This window comes from Schistocerca gregaria, chromosome 8 (assembly GCF_023897955.1).
Source record: "Schistocerca gregaria isolate iqSchGreg1 chromosome 8, iqSchGreg1.2, whole genome shotgun sequence".
Lineage (NCBI taxonomy): Eukaryota > Metazoa > Arthropoda > Insecta > Orthoptera > Acrididae > Schistocerca > Schistocerca gregaria.
Window position 1 is genome coordinate 261026598 of NC_064927.1, and position 24540 is coordinate 261051137.

At 45.3% G+C, this 24540-nt stretch overlaps 1 protein-coding gene across 2 annotated transcripts in view; it reads right to left on the reverse strand.

Annotated features, from left to right (window-relative positions):
* The window catches only part of LOC126284272 (alpha-tocopherol transfer protein-like), a 121209-nt gene that overhangs the window by 17979 nt on the left and 78690 nt on the right, over window positions 1-24540 (reverse strand). For both annotated transcript variants that reach the window (XM_049983087.1, XM_049983088.1), the window contains exons 2-4: window positions 20548-20701; window positions 9024-9183; window positions 1308-1566 (exon numbers count right to left, since the gene is read on the reverse strand). In XM_049983087.1, coding sequence (XP_049839044.1) covers window positions 1308-1566; window positions 9024-9183; window positions 20548-20701 — 573 coding nt within the window. The remainder of the gene's footprint in view (window positions 1-1307; window positions 1567-9023; window positions 9184-20547; window positions 20702-24540) is intronic.

The following is a 24540-nucleotide window of genomic DNA, read 5'->3' on the forward strand; positions in this document are numbered from 1 at the left end:
CAACAAATAGTGCGTAATTGGCGAGCAGTCTGTACTGGAGGCCGGTTGTTCGTGCGCTACAAATAATTTCACTGCGATCAGCCACATAACGCTGCGGCTGGCTAATCGAGATGTTTGGCAGAGTAATGAAAATTATGAGAATTCTGTTATGAATAAAACCTCTGTACTCCAGGGGGAATCAGGTGCCCCCTCTTGGCGCCTTCCATCTTCAGTCACGTATGTTATTAATTTTCAATTTTTGATAAGAAACAAATACCAAGCACAATGAACGGTGAACGAGTAAAAATGAACGGTTCCCAAAAAAGAGCGATCAACAGTGAACAATTTACCAAGGATGAACGACTCTGCCCATCTCTAGTGTATAGCGCTTATGTGATCACCTTGATTTTCTTTTCGGGGGGCGGCGCAAAGTCATAATCCGAAAGATCAGTTCAATTATTGTGTATGCTTTTTGGTTCAAATGGCTCTGAGCACTTCCGAGGTCATCAGTCCCCTAGAACGTAGAACTGTTTAAACCTAACTAACCTAAGGACATCACACACATCCATGTCCAAGGCAGGATTCGAACCTGTGACGTAGCGGTCGAGCGGTTCCAGACGGTAGCGCATAGAACCGCTCGGCCACCCCGGTCGGCTATGCTTTTTCTTTGTACAGTTCCCCTTTTAGCCATCCAAGATAGCGGGCCCCTGTACGACGATGTGGCAACACAGCATGCCCAGTCAGTTTTGAAAATGAGCTTCCAGCATTGTTAGATGTTCCTGTGGCTACGAGTGTGGGTATGATCCTTTTGCTTCACGGAGTCTTGCACATTTTATTCGTCGAGTGAGACATCATCTGCAGCTGATATTCCCTGGAAGGTGGATTGGCAGAAATGGTGCCGATTCCTAGTAACCAAAGTACTCCGACTTTACGTTTTTAGCTTTTTGCCTATGGACATGATTGAAAGATGAAGTCTATAAAGATGAAATCTGTATAGTTGATCACCCGGATTATGAACAGTTCTGTCTCATAAAAGAACGCCAAGTTCCCATGTGGCAACACAAGGGCCAAAGACGTTGTTCGGAAGCAAATAACCTTGCACCAACTGAATCTATTGTTAAACACTTGATCTATGCCGGGATGTGGATGCATCAATACGGGCTGCAGTGTAGCTTCAGCCTATCGAATCAATCGGTAGATGGCCAGAAAGTGTACTGCCTAAATATGAGTTACATAAATAAAGTTTGTGTGTCAGCACGAGCGAGACGTGATGGATCAGTCGATGCACCGCGAAAACAGGAAGCTGCTCGCACCTACGACGGGTTTACCTGACTGCACGTCATGACTCTCTTGACGAACCACGGCGTCAGCGGCGTGGCGTGGCCCAGGGTGACGTCCTTGAGGTCGATGATGCCCACCTGGCCCGCGATGACGCCCGCGTCCTCGTCCTGCATCATCACCTCGATGGACATGAAGTTGAGTTTGAAGCAGCGCTCGGCGCCGGCGCGGTTCGGCGTCATTCTGCCGGCGCGTACCACTATCGCCAAGCGGCCCTCCAAGTCCGGGCCAGGCAGCATCGTTATCACCCTGCAAACACGCAGCACCAGTCGAAACCCGACATCCGTAGAGGCGCCGATTTACGTCAGCGCCTACATGCAGTTAACTAAACTTTTGCTTGCAACTAGTTCGAATGCACCATCGACTTTTATAGGTCTTTCCCCGTCTGTCAACTCGTCTTAATACGGTCGAAAACGGATAGAAAAATCTTCCAGTCCATAAACTACACTCCTGGAAATTGAAATAAGAACACCGTGAATTCATTGTCCCAGGAAGGGGAAACTCTATTGACACATTCCTGGGGTCAGATACATCACATGACCACACTGACAGAACCACAGGCACATAGACACAGGCAACAGAGCATGCACAATGTCGGCACTAGTACAGTGTATATCCTCCTTTCGCAGCAATGCAGACTGCTATTCTCCCATGGAGACGATCGTAGAGATGCTGGATGTAGTCCTGTGGAACGGCTTGCCACGCCATTTCCACCTGGCGCCTCAGTTGGACCAGCGTTCGTGCTGGACGTGCAGACCGCGTGAGACGACGCTTCATCCAGTCCCAAACATGCTCAATGGGGGACAGATCCGGAGATCTTGCTGGCCAGGGTAGTTGACTTACACTTTCTAGAGCACATTGGGTGGCACGGGATGCATGCGGACGTGCATTGTCCTGTTGGAACAGCAAGTTCCCTTGCCGGTCTAGGGAATGGTAGAACGATGGGTTCGATGACGGTTTGGATGTACCGTGCACTATTCAGTGTCCCCTCGACGATCACCAGAGGTGTACGGCCAGTGTAGGAGATCGCTCCCCACACCATGATGCCAGGTGTTGGCCCTGTGTGCCTTGGTCGTATGCAGTCCTGATTGTGACGCTCACCTGCACGGCGCCAAACACGCATACGACCATCATTGGCCCCAAGGCAGAAGCGACTCTCATCGCTGAAGACGACACGTCTCCATTCGTCCTTCCATTCACGCCTATCGCGACACCACTGGAGGCGGGCTGCACGATGTTGGGGCGTGATCAGAAGACGGCCTAACGGTGTGCGGGACCGTAGCCCAGCTTCATGGAGACAGTTGCGAATGGTCCTCGCCGATACCCCAGGAGCAACAGTGTCCCTAATTTGCTGGGAAGTGGCGGTGCGGTTCCCTACGGCACTGCGTAGGATCCTACGGTCTTGGCGTGCATCCGTGCGTCGCTGCGGTCAGGTCCCAGGTCGACGGGCACGTACACCTTCCGCCGACCACTGACGACAACATCGATGTACTGTGGAGACCTCACGCCCCACGTGTTGAGCAATTCGGCGGTACGTCCACCCGGCCTCCCACATGCCCACTATACGCCCTCGCTCAAAGTCTGTCAACTGCACATACGGTTCAAGTCCACGCTGTCGCGGCATGCTACCAGTGTTAAAGTCTGCGATGGAGCTCCGTATGCCACGGCGAACTGGCTGACACTGACGGCGGCGGTGCAAAAATGCTGCGCAGCTAGCGCCATTCGACGGCCGACACCGCGGTTCCTGGTGTGTCCGCTGTGCCGTGCGTGTGATCATTGCTTGTACAGCCCTCTCGCAGTGTCCGGAGCAAGTATGATGGGCCTGACACACCGGTGTCAATGTGTTCTTTTTTCCATTTCCAGGAGTGTATATACACTGAGATGACAAAAGTCTTGGGACACCTCCTAGTATCGTGTCGGATCTCCTTTTACCCTGCGTAGTGCAGCAACTCGACGAGGCATGGACGCAACAAGTCGCTGGAACTCACCTGCAGAAATATTGAGCCAAGCTGCCTCTATACCCGTCCGTAATAGCGAAATTGTTGCCGGTGCAGGATTTTGTGCACGAAGTGTCCTGTCTATTATGTCCCGTGTTGGGCGATCTGGGTGGCCAATCATTCGCTCGAATTGTCACGAATGTTCTTCAAATAATTGTGACCCTCTGACATTGCGCATGGTCATCCACAAAAATTCCGTGGTTGTTTGAGAACGTGGGGTCCATGAATGGTTGCAAATGATCTGCAAGTAGCTGCGCATTACCATTCCCAGTCAATGATCGTTTCAGTTGGTCATTCCATGTTAACACAGCCAACTCTATTATGGAGTCACCAGCAGCTTACAGTGTACTTCATTGACAACTTGCCGGCCGGTGTGGCCGAGCGGCTCTAAGCTCTTCAGTCTGGAACCGCGCTGCTGCGACAGTAGCAGGTTCGAATCCTGCCTCGCGGATGGATGTGTGTGATGTCCTTACGATTGTTAGGTTTAAGTAGATCTAAGAATATGGGACTGATAACCTAAGATGTTAAATCCCATAGTGCACAGAACTATTTGAACCATTTGTTGACAACTTGGGTTCTTGGCTTCGGAGTCTGCGCCACACTCGAATCTCACCATCAGATCTTACCAACTGAAATCAGGACTCATCTGATCGGGCCGCGGTTTTCCAGTCGGATAGGGTCCAACTGATCTGGGCACAGCCCAGGAAAGGCGCTGCAAGCGACGCCGTGCTGTTAGCAAAGGCAATCGCATCGGTCGTCTTCCGCCATAGCCCGTTAACGCCAAATTTCGCGGCACTGATCTAACGGACACGTTCGTCGTACATCTCACAGTGATTTCTGCAGTTGTTTCACGCACTGTTGCTTGTCTGCTAGCACTGACAACTCTACGCGTGCGCCGCTGTTCTCAGTCGTTAAGTGAACGCCGTCGGCCACTGAGTTGTCCTTGCTGAGAGGTAATGCCTTATACACTACTGGCCATTACAATTGCTACTTCAAAACGAAATGTAGATGATAAACGTTTAATCATTGGACAAATATATTATACTAGAACTGACATGTGATTACATTTTCACACATTTTGGGTGCATAGGTCTTGAGAAATCAGTACCCAGAACAACCACCTCTGGCTGTAACAACGGCCTTGTTACGCCTGGGCACTGAGTCAAACAGAGCTTGGATAATGTCTACAGGTACAGCTGCCCATGCAGCTTCAACACCATACCACAGTTCATTAAGAGTAGTGACTGGCTAATTGTGACTAGCCAGTTGCTCGGCCACCATTGACCAGACGTTTTCTATTGGTGAGAGATCTGAAGAATGTGCCGGCCAGGGCAGCAGTCGAACATTTTCTGTATCCAGAAAGATCCGTACAGGACCTACAACATGCGGTCGTGCACTATCATGCTGAAATGTAGGGTTTCACAGGGATCGAATGAAGGTTAGAGCCACGGGTCGTAACACATGTGAAATGTAACGTCCACTGTTCAAAGTGCCGTCAATGCGAACAAGAGGTGACGGAGACGTGTAACCAATGGCACCCCATACCATCACGCCGGGTGATACGCCAGTATGGCAATGACGAATACACGCTTCCAATGTGCGTTCACCGCGATGTCGCCAAACACGGATGCGACCATCATGATTCTGCAAACAGAACCTGGATTCATCCGAAGTTCGTCGTTGAGTACACCATAGCAGTTGCTCCTGTCTGTGATGCAGCGTCAAGGATAACCGCAGCCATGGTGTCCGAGCTGATAGTCCATACTGCTGCAAACGTCGTCGAACTGTTCGTGCAGATGGTTGTTGTCTTGCAAACGTCCCCACCTGTCGACTCAGGGATCGAGATGTGTCTACAACATCCGTTACAACCATGAGGATAAGATGGCTGTCATCTCGACTGCTAGTGATACGAGGCTGTTGGGATCCAACATGGCGTTCCGTATTACCCTTCTGAACCAACCGATTCCATATTCTGCTAACAGTCACTGGATCTCACAAGGGCCAAAGACGTGAGCAGCAATGTCGCGATACGATAGACCGCAATCACGATAGGCTACAATCGGACCTTTATCAAAGTCGGAAACGTGATGGTACGCATTTCTCCTCCTTAGACGAGGCATCATAACAACGTTTCACTAGTTAACGCCGGTGAACAGCTGTTTTTGTATGAGAAATCGGTTGCAAACTTTCCTTATGTGAGCACGTTGTAAGTGCGAAATGGTTCAAATGGCTCTTAGCACTATGGGACTAAACATCTGAGGTCATCAGTCCCCTAGAACTTAGAACTACTTAAACCTAACTAACCTAAGGACATCACACCCATCCATGCCCAAGGCAGGATTCGGACCTGCGACCGTAGCAGTCACACGGTTCCGGACTGAGCGCCTTAACCGCGAGACCACCGCGGCCGGCAGCACGTTGTAGGTGGCGCCAATGGCGCCAGCCTTGTGTGAATGCTCTGAAAAGCTAACAGTTTCCATATCACAGCATCGTCTTCCTGTCGGTTAAATTTCGCGTCTGTAGCACGTGATGTTCGTGGTGTAGCAATTTTAATGACCAATAGCGTATTTGGTATTATCGGCACACTCTGGACACTATGGATCTCGGACTACTGAATTCCCTAACGATTTCCGAAATGAAATGTCCTCTGTGGGTAGGTGCAACTACAATTCATCGTTCAAAGACTGTCAGTTCCCATTGTGCCGCCGTAGTCACGTCGGTCATCTTTTCACATGAACCAGCTGAGTATAAATGAGTACTCCACCAATGCTTTTCCCTTTTTCACCTTGTGTTCGCGACAGTACATCCATATGTATACGAACATGTTGTTATCCCATGACGTTTGTTAACTCAGTGTGCAGTTCACTGTAGAAATGAAAACTGCATGGAACCCCTTCAAACTGTGCGTTATCTGACAGTAAAAGTGAAGCACCCAGGAGATATGGTCGGATTCAATGTAACTTCGTTCACACACACACACACACACACACACACACACACACACTATGGAAAGGCATATAAAGGATTAAGAGGTGCAGTTATCTGTGACAGGTAGAACGACCAGGAGTGCGCATTAGTGTTGTCCGTGTTTGGTGTTGTTACCAGGGCTGGTAGGACATAGAGTCGTCGTGAACAGCGTTAGATGTTGAGTGCTTAGCGTGAAAGACTCGGAGACACCATGTACTCGCGTGTGAGAGCGTTAGCATCATCTGACTGTTTGAAAGGTGTTTCATTGTAGGTTTACATTTTGGCTGGCTGGGCGCATTGTATAATACCCAGACTTCTGTGAGATTAGGATGTAACAGTGACTCGATGCTGGATTGCACAGGAACGTGCGGTTCGCTGCGTTTTGCACGAAACAACTCATAACTGCGTCTGCAATCAGAGAACACGCAACGTACCCACTGCAAGGTTTTGTGTCAGTTTGTACCATTGATCAGAGACTTGCTGTACCCGGATCAGGATGTTACCATCCCATGCACAGGCTGCCGTTAACATCTCAACACAAACAGCTGCCATGAACACAAATCATAGCCTCCTGATGAATAGCTTTGCATTGTGTTCAGCGATGAATCATGGCTCCGCACTTCCCCTGCTGTTATTTCACGTAGTGTTGCTTGTCGTTACTCGGCGAGTATGTCGGCAGCCTGATGAGAGTGTTAGTCCCTACACGTTACAATTTATGATTAAGGTTCATTGTTAAGCAGCTTCATAATCTGTCGCCAAGGTCGATTAATTTTGTTTGTTCTGTATGAGAATTTACAAAACGGTCGATCAAAGGGACAGGGGCCAGAGTACCTCACAAATAATTATTGAAACACTGGAATCTGAGGATTCGGTGTCGATTGTTTGAGAGAACATTCATAAATAGACATCAATCAACTTACTCACGAAATGCATACTTCGCTCGATATACTACACGTAATACTTTTAAACAGCAATCACAGTCTTTTCATAAACAATAACTGGTAATAAATTCGAAGTAAATTAAATATTATCATCTCATTTATGGACTTTAAATACTAATAAAGATATGTAAAGTAAAATTATTCTTAATAATACCAATCACGGAGTTTTTCCTTATTTTTTGGATAATTACTATTAATCAAGAATAACTGTCCACTTAACAGTGAAGTTTCCTGATATTATTTTAATTTTTTCAGACAAATATTGAGAACGAATGAAATTTTATTCACATTATTCATAATCTGAAATTGAGTAATTTTTTGGGGAGGTTTACACATATTTTTGATTGAAAAAGTATATTTTGTTGTATTTCGCCTTTTACGACAGGCTATAAGAATTTTATCTCTCTCTTTCTCCCTGTTTTTTTGTTTTGTTTTTTTGTTTTTTTTGTTTTTTGTTTTGCAGACATTGGCTTTTGATTTGTCGTATAGCACATGTCAAAAGTTTATCCCTTACTGTATCTTCGCTGTTCATGTAGTAAAACTGCAGATAATATTCTCATATACCAGTGAAGGAGCTAAAAAAATTACATCATTGTACGGCACTTAGTTCAGGAGATATGACGTTGCAAACACTGAGATACGTGAAAAACTTACGGTGTCATGTAAACATTTAAATTTATTGCTTTGTTGCTATTAAGTCTATTTGCAACGCTTTTCGTAAAAAAATATCCACAGCTGAAGCTAAATCTATCTACAAAAATAAATCATTGTGCGACACAGAGTGCAGGAGATTTCATTTCACAAATATTGAGATGCAGGAAAAACAGCCGCATCGTGCATGACGTTTTAATTTATTACTTCTTTACTACTAACTCTAACCACAATACAATTCTCAGACAGTTGACATACCTTCAAAATTATATTGCTGCACAACACATAATTCAGTAGATATATCACGAACATTGAGCTGCACGACGGAACTGTACAGAGAAATTCATTAGGCTTACAGATGAAATATGTGTAAAAATACGTGTGAAAAATGTCAAATATATGGGAAATATGCGGTGCGTATGTCGGCAAATATACGGGTAAAAAGGTCACACTAAACCCCCAGAACGATTTCACTCAGATCTGGTACACATATTAGATAGAATCCGGAAAGTAATACTGTAGGGTTGAGAAGTGGAGAGAGAAGGGCGGAGGAAATGGACAGAGAGAGAAGGGTAAAGAGGAGGACATGGACAGAGAGAGGGGCAGGGAGTAAGGATAGAGAGAGGGGAGAGGGAGAGATCGGCATAGAGAGGAAATGGGAGGAGATGACCAGGGAGAGGGGAAGGAGGAGATGGATGACAGAGGAGGGAGGAGGAAATGGACAGAGGAAGTGGGAAGGAAGAGAGTGACACAGAGAGGGGGCTGGAGAAGGAACTGGAGTGGGGTAGGAGGAGATGGAGAAAAGAGGGAAGGAGATAATGGACAGGGGAGAGGAGGAGCAGATTGACAGAGAAAGGGGGAAGAGGGGGTGGATGGAGAGTGGTGAGGGAGGAGGTGAACAGAAAGAGGGGTGTAGGAGAAGGACAGAGGGGAGGTGAAGGACGAAATTTACGGAGAAAGGAGGGGGAGAGGAGGAGATGGAACAATAGCATAATGGAATAAATACACACTTGGGCAATGCCAGGTACTTAGCTAGTTGGTAATAAGATACTAGCAAGGCATGAGAATAACCGGAAAGAAGGCCACTTCTCCCAAGTATAAGGCTGAGTAACTGTCAGCCAAGGTAATATCACAGTTTGGAAGAGCTTACCCGGATTTCATGGTGGCCTGCATCTCCTCGGAGAAGGGGTCCCTGTTGGTGAAAAATTCTGGGAGCGCGGTGCGCATCGTGTAGTACATGTCCAGTTTCTGCTTGGTCTTCTCCAGCGAGAACTTGCAGCCGCGTAGAAAACTCAGGAGCCACTGGTCGTCTGGAAAACATCAACGGGAGCAAAGGGATAACACCTCTGTAGATCGAAGTAATGCACTAAAATATTTCATAATCGTAAACTTCAAACTAATTGTAACAAAAGCGAAAACAATTCATGGAAGTAAAACACCATCTGCCATTTTTGATCTGCCATTTTTGATCTGCCATTTTTGATCTGCTAAAGTACGGACTTCGTGATGGGAAACCTTGGATGAAAGGCGATGTACACTGCCGTAAAAAAAGCTATACCATCAAGGACAAGGTCACTTTCATAAATTTTGACTACCTAGTCCACAGAGAGTAGCGACCTGATTGTATATTAAAAAATGAACAGTCGAGATCGCAATAATATTTCTTTATTAAGCGGTTTCGACTTATCTATAAGCCATCTGCAGCCATATGGGGCCTCAATATTCTGAATGTGGCTCGCAGATAAGCCTAAAACCGGTTAAGAACGTAATATCATTGCGATCTCAACTGTTTTTTTTTTTTTTTAAAAAGAGGTCATTTTATTGATAAGTGAGGTAACAGGTAGTTCATATCGAAACTCTAAACACACACACACACACACACACACCTATACGTAGAGGTCATCACATGATAACAATCCCAGACCAAATGAAACACAGGTGTCACGGTATCGGGTGCCCAAACAGTCACATAAAAACACAGGGTACCCCTTTCTGACGGCAATTATGGCGATATTCTCACATGCAAACGATCTTAAAGGTGCCATCTCGCGATAGATCTCTACGGTTCAATCCCGCGTCCGGCCATCCTGATTTAGGTTTTCCGTGATTTCCCTAAATCGCTCCAGGCAAATGCCGGGATGGTTCCTTTGAAATGGACGTCCTTCCCGAATCCGATGAGACCGATGACCTCGCTGTTTGGTCTCCTCCCCCAAACAATCCAAATCGCGATAGACTGTACCAGGCAGCTAGTCGCAATTCGTAAATGGTGCTTGGAGAAGCCGAAGAACTTATATGTTTCCGTTTCACTATGTCCAATACGTGTTAAGTTGATAGAGACCTTGTGATCTTGCTCGCCAGGTTCAAAATGGTTCAAATGACTCTGAGCACTAGGGGACTTAACATCTGAGGTCATCAGTCCCCTAGAACATAGAACTACTTAAACCTAAGTAACCTAAGGACATCACACACATCCATGCCCGAGGCAGGATTCGAACCTGCGACCGTAGCAGTCGTGCGGTTCCGGACTGAAGCGTCTAGAACCGCTCGGCCACCGTGGCCGGCTGCTCGCCAGGGCAGCTGTGCATCACGCAGGGTACAATGCACGCAGCAGCCGTATGTGGACGTGCATTGTCCTGATGAAAAAGCACGTCAGCATCATATCGAAGAAATGGCAGCAGCACGAGGATAATAGGCTTTGCAGGGTAGAGTGCACTCGTCACTTTACTCTTCATAAAGATCAGATGTGACAGCGAGCTGTATCTGATGACCAAGCGCACCATTAAGCTTGGAATGGAGCCTGTGTGTCGTGGGCGAAAACACTCTGAAGGCAGCTCACCAGGTGTACGCCATACGAGTGTACGTCCATCACTCACATACAGACACACTCTCATCGCTCAAGACAACAGTGTACCATTCCTACACTCTCCAGTCGACAGCATGGTAGCCATGCTTGGCTCTCTCGCGGCGTCACTGGTAGCCTCGCCAGAGGGACACGTGACCTTAGTCCTCCAGAACACGGTCTACAGGTGTGGGACTGTTCCACAGACCACTGCTGAAAACAGCGACATCAATCCGTTAATACGTCTATCCAGTTCTCCCAGACCCGCAGTGCGACCCCGTTCAAACTGGTGAAGTACGTACTCGTCGGCGGGGCGTGATTGTATCCTAGAATAAATGTTGCAAACACTGTTTACCTGTAAACCTCAGCACAGTTATTGCAAGCAGAGTAATAACGCAGGGTGTACAGACAGGCCTATTAAGCAACATCTGATCGTCGATGACGATGACAGATGAATAACTAACACTACAATCCATCAGTATCCACATTACTGAAGCGCCAAAGATGCTGGTATAGGATTGCGTATTCAAATAGAGAGGCACGTAAACAGGCAGAACACGGCGCTACGGTCGCCAAAGCCTATGTAAGACAACAAGTGTCTGCCGCAGTTGTTAGATCGGTTACTGCTACAACAGCAGGATAACAAGATTTAAGTTAGGTTGAACGCGGTGTTAAAGTCGGCGCCGAGCGATTGGACACTGAATCACTGAGGTAGCGATGATGTGGAGATTTTCCCGTACGACCATTTCACGAGTGTACAGTGAATATGAGGAAAATATCAAATCTCTGACATAGCTGCGGCAGGAAATAGATCCTGCAATAACGGGACCAGGACGACTGAACAGTCTTTCAATGTGACAGAATAGCAACCCTTCCGGAAATTGCTGTAGATTTCAATACTGGGCCATCAACAAGTGTCAGCGTGCTAACCATTCAACGAAACATCATTGATATGGGCTTTCGGAGCCGCAGGCCCACTCGTGTACCCTTGATGACTGCACGACACAAAGCGTTACGCCTCGCCTGGGCCCGTCAGCACCGACACTGATGAATGGAAACATGCTGCCTGGACGGACGAGTCTCGTTTCAAATTGTATCGAAGGGATGGGCGTGTACGGGTATGGAGACAACCTCATGAATCCATGGTTCCTGCATGTCAGCAGGGGCCTGTTCAAGGTGGTAGAAGCTCTGAAGTGGTGTTTGTCGTGTGCAGTTGGCTCCCCGATACTCTGACAGGTGACACGTATGTAAGCATCTTTTCTGGTCACCTGAATCCTTTCATGTCCATTGTGCATTCTGAAGGACTTGGGCAATTCCAGCAGGACAATGCGACACCTAACTCATCCAGAAATGCTACACAGTGGCTCCAGGAACACTCTTCTGAGTTTAAACACTTTCGCTGGCCAGCAAACTTTCCAGACATGAACATTATTGACCATTTCCTTGAAATGAGCTGCTGAAAAGAGATCTCCACCCCCTCATACTCTTACGGATTTATGGTGAGCCCTGCCAGAGTCACAGTGTCGTTTCCCTCCAGCACCATTTCAAATAATCGACGAGTCCATGCCACGTCGTGTTGCGGCACTTATGTCTGCTCGCGGTGGGGGCCTTGCAAGATATTAGGCAGGTGTACCAGTTTGGCTCTTCAGCGTAATATACCGTAGCGGTCACTGGAAACAGTCGAGGGTGGTTTATTTTTTATTTTTTTAACGGTAGCTTATTTCCTGTTGAATGCTGATGAGTAAATTCAGAAGTACTCGAAGAAGACTGTGCGACCTTTATGCTGCCACAATCGTAAATTTCAGGGATGAAGACAATAAGATGAAGAGGGATTAAGGCGGCTGAAGAGATATACAAAAAGAACCCTACGGGAGAGCGAAGGGTGTTAACGGGACGCTTCTGGGAAACTGAGGCACGCCAGCCCCATATACAGGGTGTTACAAACAGAAACATTCCTCACACACAAATAAAGAAAAGATGTCATGTGGACATGTATCCGGAAACTCTTAATTTCCATGTTAGAGCTCATTTTAGTTTCGTCAGTATGTACTGTACTTCCTCGATTCCCACCAGTTGGCTCAATTGAAGGAAGGTAATGTTGACTTCGGTGCTTGTGTTGACATGCGACTCATTGCTCTACAGTACTAGCATCAAGCACATCAGTACGTAGCATCAACAGGTTAGTGTTCATCACAAACGTGGTTTTGCAGTCAGTGCATTGTTTACAAATGCGGAGTTGGTAGATGTCCATTTGATGTATGGATTAGCACGGGACAATACCGGTGGCGCGGTACGTTTGTATCGAGACAGATTTCCAGAACGAAGGTGTCCCGACAGGAAGACGTTCGAAGCAATTGATCGGCGCCTTAGGGAGCACGGAACATTCGAGCCTATGACTCGCGACTGGGGAAGACCTAGAACGACGAGGACACTTGCAATGGACGAGGCAATTCTTCGTGCAGTTGACGATACCCTAATGTCAGTGCCAGAGAAGTTGCTGCTGTACAAGGTACCGTTGACCACGTCACTGTATGGAGAGTGCTACGGGAGAACCAGTTGTTTCCGTACTTCGTACAGCGTGTGCAGGCACGGCACTATCAGCACCTGATTGCCTCCACGGGTACACTTCTGCGAGTGGTTCATCTAACAATGTGTCAATCCTAATTTCAGTGCAAATGTTCTCTTTAGGGATGAGGCTTCATTCCGACGTGATCAAATTGTAAATTTTCACAATCAACATGTGTGGGCTGACGAGAATCCGCACGCAATTGTGCAATCACGTCATCAACACAGATTTGCTGTGAACGTTTGGGCAGGCATTGTTGGTGATGTCTTGATTGGGCCCCATGTTCTTCCACCTACGCTCAATGGAGCACGTTATCATGATTTCATACGGGATATTCTACCTGTGGTGCTAGAATGTGTGCCTTTACAAGTACAACACAACATGTTGATCATGCACGATGGAGCTCCTGCACATTTCAGTCGAAGTGTCGTACACTTCTCAACAACAGATTCGGTGACCGATGAATTGGTAGAGGCGGACCAATTCCATGGCGTCCACGCTCTCCTGACCTCAACCCTCTTGACTTTCATTTATGGGGGCATTTGAAAGCTCTTGTCTACGCAACCCCGGTACCAAATGTAGAGACTCTTCGTGCTCGTATTGTGGACGGCTGTGATACAATACGCCATTCTCCAGGGCTGCATCAGCGCATCAGGGATTCCATACGACGGAGGGTGGATGCATGTATCCTCGCTGACGGAGGACATTTTGAACATTTCCTGTAACAAAGTGTTTGAAGTCTCGCTGGTACGTTCTGTTGCTGCGTGTTTCCATTCCATGATTAATGTGACTTAAATAGCAGTAATAAAATGAGCTTTAACATGGAAAGTACGCGTTTCCGGACACATGTCCACATAAAATATTTTCTTTCTTTGTGTGTGAGGAATGTTTCCTGAAAGTTTGGCCGTACCTTTTTGTAACACCCTGTATAATCCGCACTGAGGGCTACCGACGAGAGCATGCAGGCTGTTTGCCACATACGACTAAGTGAAAACCATGCGAGTACCCACATCTCGCCACAGTTATACGATTTGCAAACTTTTGGAAAACGTTCGGAGGCTTGGACTTGAATTTACTCCAGTGAGAGACTGTTGGGGTACGCAAATACCACCGTGAGGAAGAAAAAGGGGACTGCAGCACAAAGGGCATCTGGCGTAACTGTACCACGAACACTGCCAGATCCTAAGATTATTATGCTGAGCCCATGGAGAAGTGGGATAAACGAGAAGAAAAATAAGATTTTACATTACCGATTTTTTCGTAAACTGTCCTGCAGAACACCATTGAATCTCAGTAATTAATCAATACCTAGAAATGTAACAGATAGCAGTGCAAGTGATTTTCGGTAGATAACTAATGTAATTTGCTCTTCATTTACTCTTTTAATCGATTTTGCATGCCTTATATAAATGAGAGAATGTTGAAAGCAGATTGGGACAAGGGGAAAACACTGCGGAGCTACGTAGGCCACCTCCCTTGGAGCGATTTTTGGGAGGGAATTCTGGGAGTTGCGCAGCTCATTGTCTTGCAGGCCTCTGGACAGTCTTTTGTAGTGCCGCTATTGGACGCCTGAAGACTATGGGCTAACAGAAATAAGATCTTATGTGGTGCAAGACGTGACCGGTTTTAAAACCCAGAAGTGAAATAAAAAAGAATGTGGTTTTCTAGCGAGGTCCAAGAAGGCACTAGTGTGCCAAAAACGTTTTATCCAGAATGTGCCTGATTTACGGACGCTATCTCGCAAGCAGTGGAGACCCGCAGTTTTGGGATGCTTTGTAGGCGTCAGTCGACGCCAAACGTTGATCTCACAAAAACCAAATCTTTACAGCACGTAAGTACTGCCATGACTGGATAATATGAGGAAACCGGAGGTTAGAAAGAGAAATTCGACTATGTCGATGAGTGCCCACCCCATTGGCCATAGATAAAGATAGAAAGAGAGTAAGATGTCTTTTCATTGTTAAATGGCAGGATGTGCGTTACTGGCTAACTGCCTAAAGAATGACTCAGGACAGGGAAGCAGCCTTTTCTAAAGAAAATTTTTACATATGGTCATTCGGAAGAGCCATACCTCAGTAACTCAAAACGGACTAAGAGCGAGTACATGCAAATGTGTTTTCCTTTTGATGAACACCCGGTAAAAAATTAATTCTTCGTAGAAAACTGTCATCGTTTCACCTACAAGATTCTCGATCGCCTGGGTGCACCGCAAGACCGATGTATTGAACGATGTATAGAGATTTCGTGCTGATCTGCACTTAACGGGTGGAGAGGTTTGTTAGTGTCCCGCCAATGACCGATTCCGCAGCCACTTCAGGCCCCACCTACAACTTACTATGATGAGAGCGAGCCGCAGCTGTGATGCGTACGGTAATAAAAGCTATTTTACAGAATTATGTAACTCCAAGCTTCACTTTGAAGGTTTGCATTCAGATTCAGTACCAGCTTGCTTTCAAATTAGGCCACAGTTTCAACGCGTTCCTTTTCTACTGATTTCACGAGAATCACGGCACAACTTCACGTTGGCAGTTGCTTCATTTACACGATTTTATACTCTTTCCCAAGACCCTTAAATCAGATGTGTCAAAGTTTTATTAGAATAATATTAACATTTCTTCTCAAATGTTTTCTTCGACGGAATAGACCGAAGTAATTGTGATTCTTGCTTCATTCAACAGTCTTTTCATTTACAATTAATTATTATAGAGAGTGTTTAACTGATGTATGTCATATACAGGGCCCAATTTCGACACCTGGTGGTTACCGTCTGTAACCTAGTAAAACAGTCATTTTTTCGCCCGCTAAACCGTCATTTTCTCACTCGCTCAATACGTTAATGGAATAAAGCACAAAATCGGTAACATTGGAATGAAGTATCTTGCACTATGCCCCGGTAACTTGAAAAGTATACAGGTTGTCCCAGGAGGAACGGTCAGTATTCAGGGATATGACAGAAATGATCATACGAAGCAAAATGTCTAGTATACAAGGGCTCTAAAATGAATAAGTTAAGTGCTTTTACCACTGGTTCTTCTTCGCTACTGTAAAACACATCTATTCCACTGTAGAGCTGCTCATTGCTCCTAAGGTATACATTTTAGAGCCCACTCCTACGACATAATTTTTTCTTGTTTTGTTTCATACTAACTCCTCTGAAAATAGGGAAAACAAAGCGCTTGCTATAGAGGAGATTTCTTTTACGTTATCGGAGATCAATAAGTGGTCTTAGCACTTAAGCCATGCATTTTAGAGCTCATGTTTACTAGACTATTTTCCTTCGAATTATAGTTCTCGTCATAGTCCTGAATAATGACTACTGATCCTGGAATACGCCGTACATCAAGACGCGGATGCAGAAATAAAGTCTCATTAAATTCCTCCACTTTTTCCTGTACGAAATAACTTATTCTGTCCGAAGGAATGTAAACATGTATTGTTCGTACTGCCTACAATTGATGGACAACTCCTGTCTTGTAGCACCTGTCTTTCCAGTTGCATGAATATCACCGTGACACTATTGTGCTTGCTAATGAACCAGTGAAGAAACAATCCGCCATCCTTTGGTTCTTTTCTATTTGCAGATCACTCCTATCTAGAAATTTTTCTAGACTGTCGAGCAACATTCAAGTATTAGTGGAACAAGGGTTTTGTGAGCTACCTCTTTTGTGGGTGGACTACATTTCCTTTCTTCTAGTAAATATCAAACGTAAATCGCTCTGTACGCAAACTGTCAGATATGTAGTGGAAATTACAGTATTTAGTAATTGTCTTGCAATAGTAAAATCACACAGTAATGAGTATTTGTACCCATTTGTGGCCAGTACGTTACATTTATTTATGTTGAGAGTCAACTGTCAATTCCTGCCGATGTACCGAACCTCTGCAAAATTCTGCATTTTGCCACATTTTTCTAGTGTTGCCACTTCTCCATATATAACAGCATCATCAGCAAAACAACTCATGGGACGTCCGATGTTATCCAAATATGTCCTTCATATTGTGAAATATAGCTGTCATATAACACCCTTTTGGGGAACGCTCGAAGTTACTTTTACGTCCGCAGATTTGGCTCTGTTAGAATCGTCATGATGTGCTCTATTTAGTAATTCGATCACATTGCTGAGCCGATATTCCGCACGCTCCCATTTTGCTCGTTAGCGCGGAACTATGTCGAATCCCCTCAGGAAGTAAAGGGAAACGACATTAATCTGGGTGACGGATCTACTGTCTTCTGGTTCACGCGACCGCTACGGTCGCAGGTTCGAATCCTGCCTGGGGCATAGATATGTGTGTCGTCCTTAGGTTACTTCGGTTTAAGTAGTTCTAAGTTCTAGGGGACTGATGACCTCAGATGTTAAGTCCCATAGTGATTTGGTAAATGAGAATTTTTGCAGCCAAGATCACGTGTTGATTATTTTTGGTTCCTCATCGACCAGTTTCGACGGCTCTAGCTGTCACCTTCTGACTTCTGGAAATACACTCATGTTCAGAAAAGTATAACGCCTTGAACGACTGTAGATGGGACGTTCACATTCGCAGAACATGTACGTTAGTATGTTCTGCAGAAACAATTAGCATTTCAACCATATCGGCCCGTGGATTCAAGGTCAACATCAATATCGCGACGCAAGACCAGCTAAAGGTAAAATACGCCTGCGGCTCTCGTTGTCGATACAAACCAAAGGCAGTGGATCAGTGAGACTTGAGTAGACGCGCACGATGCCTCGCAGACGTTTGCGCGAACCGTACCGTCAAACCGGTGAATTTGAAAAAGTGTGATGCATCCATCCGGGAAACTGCTGCTGGTGTGAACTGAAGTGTTTCGGCAGTGCAGTGGGTTTGTGCAGAATGGTTCAACGGAAGGCCTTAGAACACGTCGAGATGGGCCGCAACATCTAGACAACCACTGAGAAGTTCGACACCTCATCCGAATGGCACTGCAGGACAGATCTGACTCCAGCTCGGCTCTGACGCAACGGTGGAACAGTGGAACACACCGTACAAACACTCCGTCACCGTTTACTACGGCATGGATAACGTGAACGCTGTCGACTTCTCGGCCTGCCTTTCACGAAGGTGCAGAGACATGCTAGATGGCAATGGTGTATGGAACGACGTCACTGGAGACAAGAATAGCATCATATAGGGATGGTTCTGTTTATTTGAAAATGTTGGCCGCTTTCTGGTTCGCCGCAGACAGTAGGAGCGGAATGATAGTGACTTGATTTGCACAAGGCATACAGCACCATATCAAGGCCTTATGGTGTGGGGTGCTGTTGGTCCTTGCATGACATCCTGCGACCCGTAGCCATAAGCTTTTTGCACAACATCCCGGACGCCATTTTTCAGCAGGACGATGCACGACCACATGCTGCTCTATGAACACGAGCTTTCTTGGTGTCACAGAACGTCTGTCTATACCCCCAGCCCACCAGATCACCATAGCGGTCGCCAATCGAAAATGCATGGCATACTATGAAATAGCGGGTGCAGCGCTGTGACCCACTGCAACTTCGTAACCATGTGGAAACAGCATGGATGTCTATACTACAGGACGCCACATATCAGGGCCCATAGCGGACGCTGTGTCTACTAGGCAACAGCATATACGCAGAGCCGAGGTGTCTGAAATGCTAATCATTTCTGCAGAACATACTAATGTACATATCATGTGAATATGAACGTCCTATCGCTAGTGTTCTGTTTCTTTTCTGAACATGAGTGTAATATTACTGTGCATGAATCGTACAACCATAACGAGAGCACACTCCATTCATAAAAGACAGACGCCACATTGACTTGTCCAGCACATAAAACAGAGCAAATAAAAAGTATGTAGCACCAACTGTGTGCCCCGGGTCGGCGACGAGCTAGAGCGTGGATCCGCTATAACTGTGGACCATAAGCAAGACTGTTTCAAGATAAAATACAACCAGTGCGAGTATCTGCCGAATGAATATTTGATTGAAATATACACGGGAGCCAATAAGAAAATTGACAATGAAAGCTTCAACGCGTGCATGTGAAAACTGGTACCGAAACATTTTCATTCTAGGGCAAAAACTGTTGAAATAGCAAAGTATATAGCTGCAGTTATATTCAATGAAGGTTATTCGTCTATTATGAAGACCACGAATGTGTCAGAAATCGTCACAGAAACGAACAGCAAGAACTTTGCGGAGTTATCTGACAGAACACGCAGGGCCGATGCGTAGGACGAATATTTCAGTTTATTAAAAGAGCCCGGACTAAAAACTATAGCAGCAAGTTCAGAACCAGAACATGTCTGAAGAAAAGGAAGGATGCCTCTAAGGTCCTGGTATCGCAGAATAATATGTTTTGAAACAACGTTTGTTTTGTTACTGCCAACTTTACACGTTTTTTTTTTTCGGAACAACATTTTTCAGCACGTAAAGCGCTCCAGAACCACGACAGATTAACCGACTCATTTGATTTTTTTGAAAAACGAAAGGTAATTAAATTTATGGTGTCTTAGTCACAGCTTTTACTTTTGTCAAATTTTTAATATTTTTTAAGCATTTGAGTTTAGAAAAACATACCAATATATTGACATGTTTTTCGAGGTATTTTTCAAAATCCCGTCGTCATAGCCTCCAAAATTCATTTTAATTTAAGAATTTTTTTGTTTGTATGGGTTTCAGAAATAGCTACGAGTCTGTGTACAACACTTCGCGCAAATAACGACATGCCGAGAGGCGCATACTTCGACAAGGGTTGCAGCCACCATTTTTAATTTGGTACGAGATAATTTTTTTCATACACGAATGTATGTACAATAAGGTGGAAAAACCTCCATTTTAAGACAAGCAACCGTTGTACGAAGAGCAAAATTCTAGGCTGCACCCAGTATGCTGAGAGGTTGTGGGTGATGTAAGATATGTTGCGAGTTAAAGCTGCTAAATTGATTAAAAGGAATGATTCCAGAATGGAGAGGATGTACTGGCAGAACTGAAGTTGTGAGTAGGGTTGGTGATGCGTGCTTGGGTAGCTCAGTCGCTACAGCACTCGCTCCACAAAGCCAAAGGTTCCGAATTGGAGTCTTGGTCCGGCGCACAGTTTTAATGTGCCACGAAGTTTCAAAAGGAATGATACTTCACTGACTCACGTTGCAATTTTACAATTTCCATACCGTCTCTTTCAAGATGACTTTCCCTCTCTAAAGTGTTGGGCGTTTTACGGAACTCACAGAGTAGCGTTGCCGTGGCTGTGGAGAGACGGTAAGCACTCGCTGGTCGCACGTTTGCTTACCAGTCCTGGCCTTGATGTGCGGCTGCTTGCTGAGCCAGTCCCTGATGTGCTGGATGTCCTGGTCCCTCCTCTTGGGGTCCTCGTTCAGCTCATTCTTCGCCCGTTCTTCCAGCTCCGGAGGGAGAGCGCGGTACGCCATTGACGAATACAGTTCCTGCAGAGAGAAAACGAAATTTAACGTTAGAGACTGCCTCTTTGGATTAACATGTACTTTCAGTTGCAATTACAGTGGAATCTGATTTATCCGGACTAAGCAGGACCAGAAGTCATTTGGATTCTCGAAAATAAGGGTAAACTGGAAATTACGAAAAAAAAATAGAGTCACATTGATTAAATGCCACTAGCACAGGCGTTATACAAGGTGATTCCATAATGATGTTACAAACGGTTAGTGATGACGGTGAAGGGTAAGTGTATAAACGTGAGGTAAGGGACACTGGTCCGGAAGCAACCAAGTCGAAAGTTACGAGACAAAATTGCTCTGATATTTGTGACTGTGGAATACATGTCCCGGTACTGATGTTGCAACGACCGTAGGGTATGCAACTTACAGAGGTGGTAATATGGACTGAAACAAGGAAAGTAGTGCAGTAAACGTGGGTTCTAAAATGCATACCTTAAGAGCATTTCTTAATCTTTAATGTTGTAAAACACATCTCCCCTACGATTTAGAAAAGTAATCTGAATGGTGCGAAAAGTGGCAGTTGACCCTAAATAACGAAAAGTGTGAGGTCATCCACATGAGTGCTAAAAGGAACTCGTTAAACTTCGGTTACACGATAAATCAGTCTAATCTAAAAGGTGCAAATTCAACTAAATACCTAGGTATTACAATTACGAACAACTTAAATTGGAAGGAACACATAGAAAATGTTGTGGGGAAGGCTAACCAAATACTGCGTTTTATTGGCAGGGCACTTAGAAAATGTAACAGACCTTGTAAGAGGTCCATAATTAAAGAATTTGTTGCTAGCGCACTCGAGCTGATGTAATTTCGATGTATTGCTCACGCGCAGCCTGCAATATGTAAGCTAGAAGAGAATCTGAGACCAAAGAGCAATATTGACTGCAGTAGGAAGTGTGTAGCAGTAGGAGTAAGTTTTTGCTAGCGAGCAGTCTGGTCTGGTGTATCGTGTTGGCTGGGCCGGTCGTGTGCAGCGATGGCGGAGCCTGAGCGTTGTAGGATAAGGTAAAAGCAGCCTCGTGCATATGTAGTATTGTTACATCAAGACCCAAGTAAATGTTTCAAAAAAAAATCTGTTAATAATAATCTTTCTCATAAAAAGTAACTTTTGACATTTACCTCAATTTAAAGAATTCACTAATTTCTCCAATCCTTGGCAATCCCGATTATTGAAAAGAAAAGTCAGTTCTTTCCTTTTTTATAAGACAGATCTATCGGCCAGCATTGCACTTAGCTGCGCCAGGAAAATTTCTTATAGGAGCATATATATACGCGTTATCCGGCGATCTAATTAAGGTAAGATTTTTCAGTTTATTCAGAATGATGTATCAGGGCCATGACGCAGCATTGCTGACGTCCAAAATTTACCAGGTTAAATTGACTGTCAATTATTGAAAGGTTATAGGTTTGTCACATTGTATTATATTTTCACTGTTGGGTAGTTACTCTAAATGAGAATATTATTCATATTATTTTATTTTGTGGGGAAGTTACAACCTACTAAGGAGATGGCCTACGCTACGCTTGTCCGTCCTCTATTAGAATACTGCTCCGCGGTGGGGGATTCATACCAGATAGAACTGACTGAGTACATCGAAAAAGTTCAAAGAAAGGCAGCACGTTTTGTGCTATGGCTAAATATGGAGGCGAGTGCCACAGCAATGATACAGGATTTGGGCTGGAAATCACTAAAAGAAAGGCGTTTTTCGTTGCGATGGAATTTTCTCACGAAATTCCAATTACAAAATATCTTCTCCGAATGCGAAAATATTTTGTTGGCACCACTCTACACAGGGAGGAACGATCACCACGATAAAATAAGGGAAATCAGAGCTCGTACGTTAAGATATAGGTGTTCATTCTTTCCGCGCTATACGAGATTGGAGTAGTAGAGAATTGATAGGTGGTTAGATGAATCCCCTGCCCGGCACTTAAATGTGATTTTCAGAGTATCCATCTAGATGTAGATGCAAGCACTTTGCTTTGGGAGGAGGTAAATATGGGCTCTAAAATCATACCGTCAGAGGTAAGCGCACTTATTCAGTAGAAGAGATGTGTTTACCAGCAGTGAAGAAGAGCAAGAACTCATAGCTCTTAAGGTATGGATTTTAGATCCCATGATTACTAGAAATTTTTGTCTTGCTTTGGTCCATGCAACCACTTCTGAAAGTTTTCTACCCTACAGTATTTGCAATAAGAGTACCAGTACTTGTATTCCACTGTCAGTGGTATCAGAGCGATTTTTCCCTGCAACTTTCAACTCGGTCATTTCCGGACCAATATCCCTCATCTCAGTTTGATGCATTTGCTCTACTCCATCATCCACAGAAGTTTGTAATATGACAGAATCACCATGTATTTATTTTTACGTAAACATACAACTTACGCATTGAAACTTCCTGGCAGATTAAAACTGTGTGCCTGACCGAGACTCGAACTTGGGACTTTGCCTTTCTCGGGCAAGTGCTCTACCAACTGAACTACCCCCGCATGACTCACGCCCTGTCCTCACAGCTTTACTTCTACCAGTACCTCGTCTCCTACCTTCCAAATTTTACAGAAGCTCTCCTGCGTTTGAAACCACTCGTACGAACGCCTCACGTACACTGTAACACTGGAGGTTCACAAACAAATGTTTGTTAAACTGACACGTTCGACATCATTACAAGGTGTCTTATTCACGATCTATGGAACAAGTATTAATCAAATACTATCTAATTTAATCAGATGATTACACAGTTACATCTCTTATAGTGACTTGTTTCAGAACTGATTGGGCCATGCTTCCACTCATATCCTTCGTTTCAGTGGGAATCTGCTTTACCTTGTCATTAATACACTGATTTGCAAAACCTGAGGACTGGAAAGTGAAGTAACGTAAGACATTAACTATTAGGTGGAAATGGGTGCGGGAGCATGTTGCCGGAGTTCTCCTAGTCCTGCACAGAAAGTTGGAAGTCGCTTGAGCTGAGGTGAGCGTGACTGTAGCCCCAAATGGAGCTGGTTCCGCAACACGCTGACAGCTGAACAGACGTGAGAAGACAGCCAGGGAGCAGTTACAATGCACTGTGGTGGTGTTCTTCATTGAAACATGGCCTCTTGCGAACACTTGGATGACTCCACGCGAGGAATAAACAACGGGGAAGTGCAAGAAGTGAGCGGTCTGAGGCGACATTTCACGGTCCGAGCGGGCATTGGTTTAAGTTAGAATAATTACTGTGTTAGCTTAGGGACCGACGATCTCTGCAGTTTGGTCTCATAACACCTTACCACAAATTTGCAACTGCAAGAAGGATGACGTGCGACGACTGTAGCCCAGGTGTTTCGTGTTGTTTCACGTGCATGAGTAGCTTTCAGGATCACAGCCTCTGCGCCTAAAGGAGAGGAGCTGATCGACCACGATCATTTACAGCAGCGGATGACCGCTACATCGTGAAAGAGGCAAGAAGGGACCAACGTCAAACAACAGGTGCAACTGCAAACATGATTAAAAGGACTGAAAGGCTCGCTCCAAGTGGCACAGTGACTGCATGGGGGGGTTCTCTATGCCTGACGACCAGTAAACTGTGTTGCGTTGTCAGACGCGCATCTTTGGCAACGTTTTGCGCAAGTTCTAGTGGCATGGGGACTAGGCAACGAGGAGTGGGATCGCGTGCTCTTGTCGGATGAGAGCAGACTCAGTCGGATTAGTGTTTCTGGACGGACCGTCATATAGCGAGAGGTGCGAGTACACAATGCACTCCGGACAGTGTTGAGCATGATCGTCTTTGTGGGAGGCATAATGTTGCATGGGTGCACCGACCTCCAAA